The 16,483-nt window shown below is 42.4% G+C and overlaps 1 protein-coding gene across 2 annotated transcripts in view; it reads right to left on the bottom strand.

The window, feature by feature from the left end:
• Positions 1-16,483, bottom strand: part of if (integrin subunit alpha inflated) — a 54,734-nt gene that overhangs the window by 34,403 nt on the left and 3,848 nt on the right. For both annotated transcript variants that reach the window (XM_018025381.2, XM_018025382.2), the window contains exons 2-3: positions 3,445-3,566; positions 834-952 (exon numbers count right to left, since the gene is read on the bottom strand). In XM_018025381.2, the coding sequence (XP_017880870.1) occupies positions 834-952; positions 3,445-3,566 (241 nt within the window). The remainder of the gene's footprint in view (positions 1-833; positions 953-3,444; positions 3,567-16,483) is intronic.

Raw genomic sequence — 16,483 nt, 5'->3', positions numbered from 1 at the left:
AGTGCTGGAGATTCGGGGGTTCGAGACGATTTCAACATTTTTTGTTTCCTCGATCGTTCCGTCAGATCAGGCAGACCGCATCCGTGCGTGACGTGCATCCGCACGTGCGTGCGTACCGCGAGGGTAAGATCTGACCGACTGTATAGAGATAAGGTCGGCAAAGTAAGTACATCATAGGAACCGCGTTTCTCGAAGGAAGCCGAGAGAGAGCTCGGCTCTATAGAGAGCAGAAATCTTCGCGCCTAGATCGACGTCCGGAGTCTGATTGCGAATAAGCATCTACGGAAGTGCGAATTGCCCATTCGAATTGAGCACGTGCGAAGTTACTACGCGCGGAAACTTAATAACGAGGGGAAAGTCGAATCTTATATGGAATAAATTCTAATTTAAGATTAAATTAAAAATCGGTTTGGACAGTGGATATACACAGGGTGTACGGAATTCTTGGAGAAGCCAGTTTTATGATTTCCAAATTTAGATTTCGTAGATATGAACAATTGTTAAATATGAAATTAAGCTTACAACATGTTTCTTATCAGAGTAATAGCAATGAGTTTAAACGTGGCAATGGAAACGTGGGACGGAACCAGAATTCGTTTGTTTTCGATTCCGGAAATAGAAGGTACAGACTTCTAAGAAATACGCCTGTAATTTCTCACAAGGCCCCTCCATCTATTCGCCTCTGTATAACTAATATAAGTTCCTCAGAAGAGAATCTTAAATAGCTTTTCGCCGTGTACGTAATACGTACGGCCGTACGTTTATAAATGATCCGATTAATTGTACGCAAAAAGGTAATAGTTGATAAGGATTGAGGATTTACTTTCACTCACCATTATGGGTCCTCCGTCCACCAACGAAGACGAAACCGTGGCACCGAACCACTGCAGGGTCTTATTATCGATCTGGCTCAAGCCACCCGGCGCGTTCGGATTTCGAACTTGGTTATTTCCTGCAAACGGAAATCATTTCTCATCAGCTAACGTTGACGATCACTTCGTCACGATGATTAATGCGTCGAAGCGTCGATAGAACTGCTAAACATCGTGTGGACAAGTGCGAGTCACCACCGACGTCAGTGATCTTCGAACACGTGCATACGTATATCAAGTCCTACAGGATTCTAAACTAGTTTTCCCTTCAAACAATTTACGGATGGAATTTTAACTTATAAATCGCGCTCATATAATTGTAATAAAAAATATTTGAAATCGAGAGGCCGACTCTTGCCCAGAGTCGAACTGCTTTAGACTACTGGACAACAAATAACCGAAGCATCGATGAGAAACGCGGAAGGCATGCGTTGAACAGGAAAAGGCCAGTAACAAATTACTGTTTGAATATTCTAACGCGTGTTCGCACGAATACGAGTACGCGTTCCACTGAACGCGTGCAAACTATGTCGAAGAATAACGGATACCGTCATCTCTTAGGATCGTTCACTTAATATTCCAATTAGATTCCTGCGAATCTATGGGAGAGACTTCCCTGCAACGAATCGTACGCCCAGTCTGTAAGTGTACGGACCGTACCTGGCAGCCACTTAGCTCCAGGTAGCCTAATATGTCGCCAGGAACGTGCTCGAACGGAATGAAACGAAACAGAAAAGTCGAGTACTAGTGCCGTTTGCATTATCAAGATTAATACGTGACAGACCTCGATCGCCGTACGATTTATCACTCGAAGTACGTATCACAAGACGAATTATTGTATCAATGGTTCTATGAACGCTTCTATCAACCATTGCAATGATTATTATACGAATTATTGTATCGGTCACTGCATGTGCAATGATCGCATCAATCTTTCTATGAAGCGTTACGACGATTATTACATAAAATATCGTATCAATATAATTATAGCCAGTGAAACGTGTCGACGAAGGCAAAACGAATAATTGACGGGACTTAATTATTTCGTCCTGATGAAGGTACGTCAATTAGACACGCGTTCGGCGATCGAAAGGGCGAAACGACCTTCCCCGAAGATCCTTAGGTGGCATCCCGCAAGAAACGCCGAACCTAGGAAGGGAGGCAGGGCCCGTAGGTAGAACGACCTTACGGTTTTCTGTATTAGGTAGAGCCGGCTTCTTGCGCGGATCACGGTTCCCGGTATCGCGAGCGAGGCCGCACCGCGAGGCCGGGTGTGCACCCGTCGAGGAGTTCCTCTGGACGAGATCGAAGGAGTGACTGACCTCCGAGAGAAGCGCGAGATGCGACTCGCTTCCTCGTACGCACGCGGAATCGTAGATACCGAATGATTCGAATACTAGATACCGCGAGTTTGCGAGATCAGAAACGTCGGATCGTCTTGACCCGTGTCTGTTCCTCGTTCCATCGAGACTCGCTCGTTTCGGGTGAACAAGACGAGACTGCAGATTTTTATATCAATTTATAAAAATGAAATCTGTTCAGATTTATTTTAGAACGAATAACTAATTCAGCCGATAGGAAAATAAAATCTCGTTCTTTATCTTTCGTACCGTCACGAGTTTTCTTTAGTAACACTATTTAAAACAGTGACTAAGGCCAAAGTCAGATTTACGTGTCGTGCCTGAAGAACAAACTTTGCGTATGGATTTCGAAAATAGCCACGGTTAGTATCGCAGAGGGAAAACAGTGTTATAGGCTGGCAGCCAAAGTTTGTAAAATACAAATGATTCTAAAGAAGAGGATGAATGCATGAAAAATGGCACTATCTCGTAGGCAAATTGAGCCTGGAGAAAAACACATCTGCATTTCAATCTCTAAATTCATATTACAGGCGTTTTATCTTGCATAAAGATCTGCAGTCTACTCACGATTCATAACGTGTGCATAATTTAACAACGAGATTCTTTAGATTCTCTCCAATCAGCAGAAATTCAAACTCAAGCATTACAAGATCTTAAAATTTAATCGGGATACGATCTATGTTTCGCAAATCGAATGGGGAAGAAAAGGCGTTGGAAATCGATACGTTTTAGACGCGATAAACAGTCGAGTAGGAAGGGTCAACGACAGGGTAGGTGGAAAGTCGCCGAGAATAGAACCGCTTTAGAGGCAGTCGGCCGGTTACTTGGCAGTTGCCGAGATTACGAAGCTCCTCGAGGGCCTCCTGACAGCGGGTGGAAAGCTAGAATGTGGGTCAGCGACTACGAACCCAGCCCAGGAACCCGAGATACCAGCCCCCTCGTTAGCAACGCTCCGTCGCGAGCGTTTCAATGCCCCCGCGGCAAGTGCGAGAGTGCAAGTGGAAGAAAGAACCGGAAAACAGATATCGGATTGAGCGAACCGAAAGGGTTAATCTGATCGCGTTTCCTACTTAGCGTTTCACCGGATCGAATGAAACCGTGCCACTAATTCTCACAGGAATCAGGGGATTTCGACGAACAAGTAAAACAATCAAAACAGCATTGTTTTACTTGTTCGTACGTAGCATCTACGAACATAAGAAATATTCTACCTTTATTGTCGAAGTTGATCATTGAACAGCGATCATCGGCCGCGATATCGCACTTGTAGACAGCACCGCCTCTATATACGCTCTCTTGACCAGTCTGTGCCTCCGGCGCACCGACGATTGCCCTGAAAAATCAAAAGAATTCACGTGAGCACGCGAGGGAAAAAATCGCGTGGTAATTAGCAGTGAAACGAGATGACTCGCATAATTAATCCCGTCGTTAACGTTGACTGGTCGTCGTTCGACGTTCATCATCGGTTCGTTAAGGAAAGACGATGATGCGTACGTGTTTCCGAGATCGAGGTCAGTGGTCACGAGCTATTTTGAACAGTGGCGCAAGAACCGGGTAACTGATCCGACCAACCGGCGAGTTATTAAACCAGGTAACACACAGGTTACCACAATTTTTATCGGTTTCATTGAATACACGCCGACTCTGTCGAATGAATTAACGGCAAAGATTCCACGGTATGCAGGAACGAAATGATTACTGGATTCCAAGTTAATTTCATAAATATTGTATCAAATATTCCGATATAATTTGAACTCAATAGCCTTCAACGCTCGACTTGTACGTTTCCTTTAATTTTTCAATAATTTTACACGCATTTATATCGCACACCTAATCTATGCTTTCCACTAACGATCTTATGTTAAAAGTTATTAAGGCTGTCTAATACGTCTGATGCATATCCGATGCACAGTCACGCGCTATCGTTTAATCTGGACGTGGGTGTGTGCAATATGAAGATTACTAGCTGAGGCGGTAGTATAATTATCTCGGAAGGGTGTGCCGGACAAGGGGTTGTATCACGAAATCACCCTGGCCGGAAGAATGGCTAATGCTTGCAGACAGATTAGATTTGAGCAGCTGATCAACAGGATCGTTTGGAACGATGGATGATCGTATGACCAAGTGTACAACAAACGAGCTACTGACAATAAGAGTAACCTGATTTCTAAAGCGCCAGCCTTCTGTATACGCACTGGCTCGCCTTGAACTTTACCGAGTGAAAGTTTTTTTTATTTCATTAAATTAAACTGCTTGCACGCGACAATTAAACGTGTCGTTCAGAAATAAGGGAAATTCGATATAATACGAAATGCTGTGATCTGTACACGTGTTGTCTCATAAACGAATAATATCGATTCGTTTTCGAGTTAGTAATTTAATTCGAGTACGAACAATCTGCTCATTGTGATTAAAAATATCATTGGATCTTTTCTAACAGTAGGAAAAAACTTGAGCACCCGTTCCAAGGAAACTGAGACTCTTTTGTCGGAAAATACTATAATCGTCTCCGTTGAGAATGTAAAAATGAAACCGTTTACGGGGCAACCTTGGCATACTCTAGCTAGCTTCTAGGCTAACAGCCACGGTGCAGGCGAGTCTCGCACGCATGCAGAAGCTACGTGCGTCGAACAAAGTCTGGAGCGACACGATAATGCCAGTTACATAAACGGTCACAAATCCGCGTTTGAAGATCGTCGTTCCACTGACGAATCGTACGGAACGTCGATTAATAAATAAAGAAACAAAGCGACAGCATTTCTACATCAAAAGTTTTCAATGCCCCTGATGAAATTTGATCCATATAGGATGTCAGCAACCGACAGATTCGCGGATGTGCCATGCTAATGAGCAACGTGGGTCGAACCTGACGAGGACTTAAGTTCGCCCACTCTATTTTTTTTTTTGCAACCGCGAGGTACTATGGTTACTTACCGATATGTGACGCATTCGTCAGAACAGGAAAGCAGGGGCGAACCGGTCCCACGGGATACCACGACTATGTGCAAAAGCTTGAATGACACTTTTTCTTTTTTTCTATATCAAACTCCTGTTCAAGCCTTGCATTCGCTCTTACGTGAATCTACAGTGACACGTACATGGAATGATTTATTCAAATTTAAAATTTAATGAAAATCTGAACGCTGATGAGAATTTAATTCTGTATAGAGATTAACAATTGGCTAATTAATATGAATCGCGTCGAGTGAAAGAGAAATGTAACGAACGTTTCTTTGAAAATAGCTGTCGAAGTAATTACGCTTCATCTGTTGATTCAGTTCCAGTTTCTGTTAATTTCATATTCATGTAATTCTCGTTCTTTTTCTCACACACAGTACCGTTATCAATCGTAAACAGGAATACGGTGATAAAAATGTTCAGGTGTCTTAATCTCATGAATAGTCGTAATACAGTAGGCGTGAAAGATGGTTCGGTCACGAGAGGCAGGTTCAACGAGGATATCGAGGGAAAGTTGAAACGCGTTCATTTATAATTTGCACAATGCTGGTCCAGAGTGAAACGTCGTTTAAATTATTATTTACTCTGCATCCTTTGTCGATGCGATAAAAATGAGAGGATTCATGCTTGACTGCTGTTTCATTGCGCTTAATGGAAGTCTCCTCTCCTCTCCTCTGAGTGCAGCGAATGTCAGATTCTTTTTTTATTTCTTATTGTATACAATTTTTAGTCATCGTTCATTGACTGATTTAAAACAAAATCACAAATATGTTTGTATATTTAACACCTATAGCAATCATTACAATAGGAAATATGCAACCGAGTAACTGAGATATGAAAAACTTCTGATTCATGCCTCGTTACAACACGTGGACAGTGTGACTGTTTAAGAAAACTGGTTAAGAGAACTTTATTAACGAACGGTGATTGTGTAAACCTCAAATTCATGCGCATTATTATTATTTTCAATGCGAGGAGTTTCACTCGACACCAGCATTTACGTACAATAAAACTGGAGATTCATTCTTTCGCGGTGTTCGACTACCGTAGATGGTAAGTTCGAGTAGATCAAAATTTATTGGATGCTGCGACCTTGGCACTTAGGTACTAATGAGTGCTTGCAGCTGCACCGACCGGCAGGTGCAGTGATTTAGCGCCTCCCGAATTAGCTCGCGACTTTGCTCGTTTCCATTGAAACACGCTCTTACTTCAACTTTAAGGTTTTAATTAATACGAACTGACGCTGGTTCAATTAAAGTGAACCGACGTACACAAATTCAATTTTCGATGAAATCATTGAGTTACATGAAGTCAGGTTTTATTTATAAGTACGTTTCATTTTTTCACGGAACACAGTGTCATCTGGGGTCAACATTAATCGATGACGCATTCGACTCTATAGATATTTCATCTTGCAGATCTATTACTTTGCGACCAAAGAAGTCGACAGTTTATATATTCAAATTCTCAATCTGATCAATGTTTCAATGCCAAACGGTTTTTTCCTCAAATAATCTTCAAACGGGGACTGAAAATTCCGAAAGAAAATGTTTCGCGTCAAACGTGTATAAATTTGTCCGTAGTTCGCGGAGATCGAATCCGAAGATCCCGCAGAGAAGAGGGTCTCTCTTTCGGTCGCCGGGAATGGAGCCGTTCGATTTTGCCAAATACGGCGATTTTACAAACGCGGCTCGTCGCGATATAAGTCAATACGACGCGACGCGACAGCCTCGCGACGCCAAAGGGACGCCGATATTTGTATCCGCCCGCTCCTCTCTAATTCATGCGCGTCGCGATTTTTCCCCGCGATACGCGAAACCATTTTTGCCCGTACGTTCACGCAAAAGGCCGCGAGCCTTGTTCCTTCTCGATGTCCACCAGGGATAGATTTATTTATTGGCCCATTCAACCGCTCGTCCACGCTGATTGCGTTTGATGCGTACAAAAAGGCGCGTGTCCTCTCGGTTTCTACGCGTGATTTATGCCGTTCGCGTCGTTCTTCGGCTGTTAAAAATATTTCTAATGTTCGCGAAGGAAAATTCATTTTTCAGATTTCGGAGTATCGCATCATCAAAGGCTAAGAGTTGAAGAATTGTTCTCGACGCTTGTTCGAATTCGACGACGATATTAAAAAAAAAAATGATGCCGATATCTAACATAAATAATGAACCGACTGTTTCAGTAGCAGAATTTCCGCGCGATAGAAATTCGAATAATAAAAGCTTTGTGTTTCAATGCTAAACGTGGGTGCAGCATGATACAATAGAGTCGTATGCAGCCTCCGCGAGGAGTGATCTCGCGGATTCAAGGTCGCAGATCGGAACTGATGGACGATTGATTCGATTGCCTCGTCGTTCGTTTACCGACGTTCGACGCAAAAGCGAACTTAATCGTTTCCAACAGGAAAACTGTCACAGGATTTATGAAAATTTTTCACAGAACGACGTTTAATCCGACTTCCGCCGCGGTCGTCATGATCGGACAGAAACCCATGTACAGTGACGATGATTGCGATGCAGCGTTGGTTTTTCAAGCCGGAAATCACGTAACACTTTAAGACCCTTAGGGAAGCGCCTTCTGAGTAACCACGAAAAGTACCACCTACGTACAGTCTGTGTCTAATCCAGCGAGTCCTTAATACAAAGTAAAAATAAATATACGAGCTGCTGAAACTTCATTTGTCTCCAACCACGACCACAAATATATTTTATATGTATACCATAGAATAAGATGAAAGTTTAAATCTCGTACGTACATAGGTGAGATTGCCGAGAGATTATCTGTCGACTGGCGTTTACCTAAGCAAATCTACTGTCAATATTTGTTAACAAACAGATGAAACCTCAGAAAACTGTGTATTTATTTTTCAATGGAAAGCTCTTTAATTATAAAATAAAGAGTTCAGCGAACCCGAGATCCTCCTGAGAAATGAGCGTATGGTAATGAGCTCGTGCGTGCTAGGAAATTTAAAACCGCGTATGTAGGAACACGCCTTCCGTGCGATACGCGCTTCAACAGTCTTATCCCCGAGCATAACGAAATTCCGTTAAAACAGCCGTGTCGAATCGTTGCGAAATTTCACCCAAGGTTAATGTGCATATCTCGAGATTTTAACGAACCGTAATAAAACGGTCGCGAATTAAACGTGACAGAACTAAAGATAAGCTTAAATTATGATGTAAGCATACTATCCGTAATTCCGCGGATGATTTATAATCACAATACATTTTATATCCTATCAGCTGAGTTTTATAACGAACGAACAGCTACGAGAATTCTGATTTCATTGAATTTCACAATGTTTTTTTTACTGTACAATGTTCTTCGTCCCGAATTCCCCCGTTGGGCAGTAGGAATTTAAGGGACACGCAACGAACGCAACGCAGAACACGCGTCTCGACGCACGATCAGTCGATGACGCAAGTCGAACGGAGGCGTAAGTATTACCTATATCGACGTCGCCGAGGCTCCGCTACTTTATAAGGAGCACCTCCTCATCGACGTTAACGGCTTTCACTGTGAGCGAACCTTCGATCACCCGAAGCGAAATCACGCGTGCCAAGTTACGTACTTGATGTACGGTCCCTCGATTAAAATGTCAATTTATGGGCCCCACCCTTGAAGATCGAATCTCGTTCCAACGCGATCTATGCTGTTGACGGACCTGGGAAACGTTTCTGATCAGATTTTCGAGAAACGTGATCTTTATTTTTTCTCGCTTATGCACGTATCACGGATTTAATTCATGGGATTTTGGCCCCAGAGGCACATCGCTCGCAGCGTGCCACTGACTGACTGCTTGTCCATCCTCATACGGGGTGAAAATACAACGAGTCAAAGGTACGTTTCGTTTGAAACGAAATGAAATCGTGGAATGAATTTCGACAGATAGCTAATTACGCATTCATCCGTCGATTTCGCATAAGTATGTAATACAAAAATTATCAGGGACGGATCAACACGCGCGGGCTGTATTCTAATTAAGAGCCGACAAAGGGAAGGTTTCCGGGAGTGTGGCAATTTTTCGATGGTATCGACAGGAAATATCTACATCGACTCGGAATTTTAATATCCTCGACGTACGACGAGAAAAAGAACTCCGGCAGCGATGGTCAAGATCCCTCGTTCACATGATTCTTAATCAAACATTTTTCTCAATTACCTAATCTTAATGTATTATTATTCAATTATTTTTACGTACTCCACGACTTTCGCTTAATTACTAAACATAAATTTCGAGATGCAAACTGCGAGGTACGTACGAGCGAATGCGGATAATTTCTGTTCAATTAAAATCGCTAGTTTATCTGGTGCAATTAACGTCTAATCTTCATTGAAATTTCAAAGCAAACTTCGAATAATGAGTCGACTTCGTAATCGTAAATTCATTTGGAATCGAACCCGCGTTTTCAGGATCGTAGAGACTTTGGTCTCTATCTCGGTCACGAACAATTATAGAACCAATTGAATATTCCCTCGGCGGTAATTTGCATCCGGCGATAGTGGAAGCACGCGGACAGGATCGTACGGTCGTCTCTGAGTGAATTCAAGGCCGTTCGATTAGCGTTCAAGATTAACTGTGCCTCGTTCTTAAGCGAATTTACAATTCACTCGTGCCGCTCGAGAAAAACATCGCGTTCCCTCGTATAAAATTCACTTTCGTCATTCCCAATGCCGATCGAGATTTATAGCGAGCAAAAATCGACTCGTCGATCATTCTCAATAAATAAATGCCAGTACCCGTTCTAAGAGATTCGATCGATATCCGATAAACTGACACAGATTAAAAAAAAAATTAGAAACACGTCCCTAAGAACTTCTATTCGGTTTCTACTGATACGGCTCAGTACGCTGGACTCCGGATTTGGACTAAAAGACTTCGAACCGTAGAAATTCAAGAAAAATACGCGACCGTCGTCGTTCAACCTGTGCACGTTCAGACAACTGGGTATTCTAGATAAGCCGAAGCGAGGTGCCAAGTACGGGCAGAAGACGTGCACGTGGGCACCAGATTTGACAAGACTTGCGAAACGGACGGGGATCTTCGCGTTGGTCGTATTTTAAACTATGCGAATTCGTGACGTTCTCTTATCGGGCGAGTACGGTTTACTCACTTACGCAGACCCGCGCATGGCTAATAAAAGATATCTGCGGGGCAAACACTTGGAATTCCGTCAATTGAAACCTTCAACCCGCCGCGCCGTTCTGCCATGGAAATTAAAATACTTTCGCTTCTTCGACTATACACGTTTTCTCTTCCCTGTGATTCAGAATTTTTTATCGTTCTGTAAAGAACATACACGCGCGTTCTCGGTAATGGATCGTGTCGTTTTTCCAGTATTGTCGCACTCATCGATATTAATCGACACGTTTATACGTCAAAACCAATATTAGTGAGGGATAAATTACGTCAGAGCGAAGTGAAAAACGTCGACGGAGATGGCAATAAAATTGAGATCTAAGAAGGGAATGGCAAATAGGCAAAGCAATATCCTGCAATTGTGCAGCGTGCATTATCATACGATAAATAAAAGATAGCCACGCATGATCCGGCACTGAGATTCATGCCGTGGAAGAAGATCAATCACGAAGGGAACTATGTCTGGACGAGCAGATTAATTGCTTGATCTTAATCGTATTAATGAAAGAACAAATTAATCAGCATCGTTTGATCTGCGGTTAGTAAGTACGATGCAACGACCCACTTCTACACGCTGTCGAACAATGCCGGTTCAGTTACGTGCACTCTCTCGCGGTCTTATTTGTCTCCTTTATCAAGTCGGCCAATTAAACGAACCAACTTACATGGTTTTATTATTATTGATTTCAAAGAAGCGATTACTGGTATCCTGTAGAACGTTTCCTTCCGCGTTATTAACTGCCAGGTCGAATCAGCGGTTGAACATGAAATCGTGGTTCAATCGCAAATACAATATTCGTATCGCTCGCGTCTCTAAACGTTTTTTCTTTCAATTTCATTCGTTTCGACTACTCCAACTCTTTTCTCTCTTTCTACTTTCTAAACGGAAAAGAGGAACTATAAATCTTGCACGCCCGGTCGTATTTTCCGGCCTTCGACTCGCGTTATTTTCATTTACGATCAGCTGCACCCTTGGGAAACATGTGTCGAACGAAGTCCGATGGGAACAATGCAATTTCGTTTGGAACGACACGTAGGTGACCATCTCGCCAGCATATGGTGGACAGGACGACTGCTAGAATTCGAGGAAAGGTCACGAGACGGACGGAACACACGAAATGGTCGAGCCGGGAAATACCCCGACTTCGCACTCATGGGGTCTAAGACTGTGGAAAATCCGGGATATATGATATATCATCCGGACGGAAATTTCGACAGCCTTCCTGTTTTTTATGAGGTCCGTTCCGTCCGAAAAAAAGCTCACCTAATGAAAGCCTACCCAACCACCGCTCACTGATTTTAACGAAACGTACGTTTGCAGTACTACGAAAAATAATCGTGCATTTTCTTTTTTATTGGAAATCCTGTCTGAAATGTAAAAATCATCCCTCGATTGCTAAAAGTAGAATCGATTACAATAAATAAAAATTCATTGTAATCAAAGATCCAATTTGGTGCATTGAAAATTGTTTCAACAATTTCGTAAAACTCATCGTTAGAAAGTAATTAGAAGAAACTTGAATAAAAGATCGGTCCGAGTTCAATAATTTCCGGATTTTATAGCTCGCTGTAAGATTCGCATACGATTTTGACAGAATAAAACGATGTACGTACACATATAATTACAGTGAATTTCCCAGTTATCTCGTTGTCTTAAGTTTCACAAGCGCCAGTAAGTCGGTGCGACAGAAAACAGTGCCGGCGCACCTACACGCGATTCCGTTCACGGTGTTTATCGTACGCGACACGTACGCGACTAGGATGCATGCTCCCGTTGTCGACACACGTACCAGTGATTTCAACCGTATCGTGAATCATTCGGTAGCGCACTACGTGATACCGACACGCGATACTCGCTGTCGATTCGCGTTACGTCGACGACCCTCGTGTCAGTGATCCACGAATTGATAAAAAATACCGCGACGAAGCACCCTCGACCTCGCCACGACCATGTGGGTGTCCGAGACCGATCCCACTAATTGCAACATTTATTCCCACGTGTACGAGTTTCCTGAGCGCGCGATAAGCGATAATCTTAACTAGGGTAATGGACCAAACTCCGGTTTATTTTTGCATCGATCTGCTACATAGATGAAGTCCAGAGTGCCAACAGTAGGAAAATATATAGTGTAACGTTCAAAAGATTTTACAGGAAACTGTTATTTTTCTTCTCTTAAATAATATAATAAATGTATCAAAGATAGCATTCATTTTCAGAGCAAAATTAATTGACTGTAATAGGATTTTCTGACGCATCGGTGAACGAATTCTGAAGTCAGAATAATCGTGTCCAACCGTGCGTTACCAATTACTCCAATTCAGTCGATTAGCCTCGATCGATCGGTTCGGTGTACGAAAAAGTGGCAAGATTTAATGACACCTTTGCTCAGAGGTGGTCGGAAATGCGCCTCTAAATCACTTAACAAGCCGTTTCAATCGTGCTCTGTGCGCGCCGATGCTTAATGACTTTCACGTACGAGCCGTTACGTCACTCACGTCACTAGGAAACAAGCTACGTTACAGCACGTGATGCAAAAATCGCGTAAATACACACTAGCGATCGTCCGTTAAGTCACGTTTAACAGACCGCCTCGGATAGTAATTATTCAGCATCATTAACCATCGATTAATTGCGGATAGACCATGTCCTTTGGAGAATTCGTTTATGCGAGTAGAAAGATGAAATGACGAAACGAAGGATCAAGGTTTAATACAATTTCCATTCTGTGGCAGTTCATTAAACGAGATTAAAAGCTCGGAGTCGAGATTTATTACAATCGTTGATTGGATCAATCGACAAGTCTAATGAGACTTTCTCCAAATTTATCATCCTAATTATTTTGCATACTTGAAAAGAGAAACAGGATATCAAAACTTCGAAGAAACGGCCTGAAAGAATTCTGAAACTGCGAGGCAGAATTTGCGTGGCAAATCGAAATTAGGGAACGAAACTGAAACTTTTGACCAACGATGTACGTTGTACCGGAATAAAGCAGTATAACTCATTTGCTTTCGGGTTCTTACTCCCTTATTTTTATTAGCCACCACCTGGTCCGGGGAGCAAACGTGTCGCGCACGTGTGTAAGAGCATTTGCACGCGCGTTTGCATGCCAGAGTCCAGGTAAACGTAATAGGCCCGAGGCCCGCCGGTTCTCCGGATAATGACACGGCCAGAGGTCCGGGCACGTGCCTCACGCGATCCTCATTATCTCGATTCCACCCTTCGTTTTCTCTACTACTCTTTTCCAGGGAATTTCGCATCTTCCTTCCTGTCGATTCGTTACAATTACGCCGACTTGCTTGTTCCCTCGCACATTAGCTTAATTTTCAGCGATTAACAAATGTATGAATACTAAATGCGTGTGTACTCGATATTTATTTTCTCTATCATAAAGTCCGTAAATATCCAGAATCTTGTTCGCTACATTATACTCGTACTCTCGTCTACAACTTTTGATACATTCAAACGATATTCATGAAACGCGTAATCTTGCAACCTGATTTGAAATCTAATTAGATACTTCGACTGTGAAACAGCTTGCGAAGGGGAAACAGAAAAAGGAAATAAAATGAGCGATCTAAATCCGTCAGCATCGACGGCAGCTCGAATCGATAATCGGAAGGTGTGCCAGGTATATACACCGATGGGCGGTCTGCGAGCGAAAGACTGATGGGAGAATAAAAGCCGATGAATGTAAGTGTCTTAGAAGGTTTCTCGCACTCAGGCTGAAAGATCACAGTGATCTTCCGCTACCGTTTAAAGCCCACTGCACTTCGTTCTGACATACTGCGGATTTTATATGTTGACAGAAAAATTCAACACGAATGCAACGTACAAAGGTTACATCCGATGTGTAAAAATAGGATACTAAAAGTTGAATGTACATCGTAATACTTAAATGATAAAAGAAATTGCTATCTATACTTATTTTAATAAATCGATATTATAAATGTTTTATTTCAAGCCAGAAACTCGAAACTGGGTATGGCTGGAGGAATTAAAATTCCAATGGCAATAGACAGACTCCTTTCAAAGCTACGAGCCAGGGATGATGGGACAGTGAATGAAATGATACTTGAGAAACTAATTGACTCTATGTAGTAGAATTTAGAAGAATTTTTTTTATGCTGTTCAGAGATTAATAAAATTACGAAGCTGTTTGATATCCTTCAATCTGAAAAACTAATACTTCATTTGAAAAGTATGTACTCGCTTAATTGAGCAACGATACTCACGAAACCTAAGTAAATAGTTTCAAATTAATGATCGTGTGTACAGTACCTATTACTATACATCTATTCTAGAATGGCCATTCTGGTTTACACGACAATCAGTTAAAAGCGGAAAGTGCACCGATAGACGATTCACCCTGCTGTCTTTTATTTTGTTTCGCCGACCGGAAACAAGGAAATTGAATCCTCGTTTCCTCTACCATCGACACGCTCGGTAAGCACCAGTTTCGAGCGAATACGCTTAAACTCCCAGCGAACACTTCGCGAACAAAAGACTTCACGGAGAAACATACCGTGGGAAGTTCGAAAATACTGACGTTATAAAAAAAACGATGATAAAGCGTATCGATATTGATTTTGTCTCGATCGACGATATCTTTTAAGGTCGTATGTAAGAGTTCATACAATCTTAAGCATTTCTATACTCTCGGCGACGAATTGAAAGTGAAATAAACAGGAAGAGATCGTACATAGAAATTGTAAGTGATTGATATGATGAGTTAAATCATATGGTAACGTCTTATCGTGTGGAAACGGGTTGCGATAAGCGGCACGAGCTTCCCGGAATTCTGGATGAAAAGTTTGACAGACGCATAATAGAAAATTAACGGACAAAGGACAGGCTATAATAGTTTCATGCGAGCAGCAACATCTGTCAGTTTACGTATCGGAGAAATGATTAACTGGAGGAAAAGAGCGAAAGTTATCTTACGCGAGGAAGATTTCGTATTATCGCTCGCTCCGCTGCAGGAGCGTGTTGAAATAACTTTTATATCTGCGGCTCGTTGGAAGATGTACTTAGGTACCAATGTCAATATTTACGACTGCGGACTTTTATGCAAACTAAAACACTTGAAAAATTAAGACATTTATCATTTTTAAATATTATTAGATGTACAATGCTCTCTGTAGACTGGAGTTTAATTAATTTCCTTAAAAATTCTCTCTTTCTTATCGAACCACAGATATTTAGGAGGGAACAACGAAATCCAGGAAGCGAGGAGTCATCGGGAAGCCGCAATGAAACGTGTCACGTCTTCATCACGGTACTTGTAAAACCCTCTCTTCCTTCCTTCCTTCCTTCCTCGACGCGTTTAAGGAATGAAACGAGGTGCAATGACGAGTACGAGCTGACTCATAATTGATTCGAAACGGATCTGCATGTGTGACGTGTGTGTACATTTCGTGAGAGCATCACGAAGAATACACACGAGAATACGACCTGTTCGTCACGCTTAAAATTACCTTTTGTTGGCCTCTAGCTCGCCGTAACTTTCGACCGATTCGCGTGGTCGTATTCACGTTTGTTTTCGAGATTGAATAACCATGGACCAGAAACAGTTCAATGTACATTGTCCTTGTCCGATTCCATCTTCGCGCAGAACATTTGCACTGCCAATTCGGAAAATTCAATCTTCGTTTATCGTTTTAAAACGATGCATTACAATTTTCCTGTTCAATGTTTTATTTAAACCGGAGGAAATCGCGTAGATACGTGTAATCTACTTATTTCGCCAAATATCAGCCAGCGGTGGCCTGGAGGTCGCGAGCAGTTCACCGGTGCACCGATACGACGTCCGATTAGATAGGATCTTCACGAAAAGCGCACTCACGTATGCATGAGAACGCCACGGGAGGTCGGAGCACAGTTTCGGATTCCACGAAGGGCCGATTGGCGCAGGGCGAAAGACAGGTTTCATTGAGGAACCTCGGCGCGTCGATGAAATAGTAGATCGAACAGGGAGATCGACCAAGTATTAATCAGAGCAAAGCGAGAGAGACCAGCAGCCGCCCACGTAACGGAGCAACGATGACCTAACATCCTGTATCACAGCCAAGCTCGTGCTCTGAATTCGTCGAACACGTTTCCTTACTTCACACTACAGACATACATAAACGTATCTACGGGAGACTCGTTT

This window comes from Ceratina calcarata, unplaced genomic scaffold (assembly GCF_001652005.2).
Source record: "Ceratina calcarata isolate Rehan_Ccalc_2016 unplaced genomic scaffold, ASM165200v1 scaffold351.2, whole genome shotgun sequence".
NCBI classification, from domain to species: domain Eukaryota; kingdom Metazoa; phylum Arthropoda; class Insecta; order Hymenoptera; family Apidae; genus Ceratina; species Ceratina calcarata.
The sequence above is the reverse complement of the archived record's forward strand: the minus strand, read 5'-3'. Positions and strand labels throughout refer to the sequence as shown.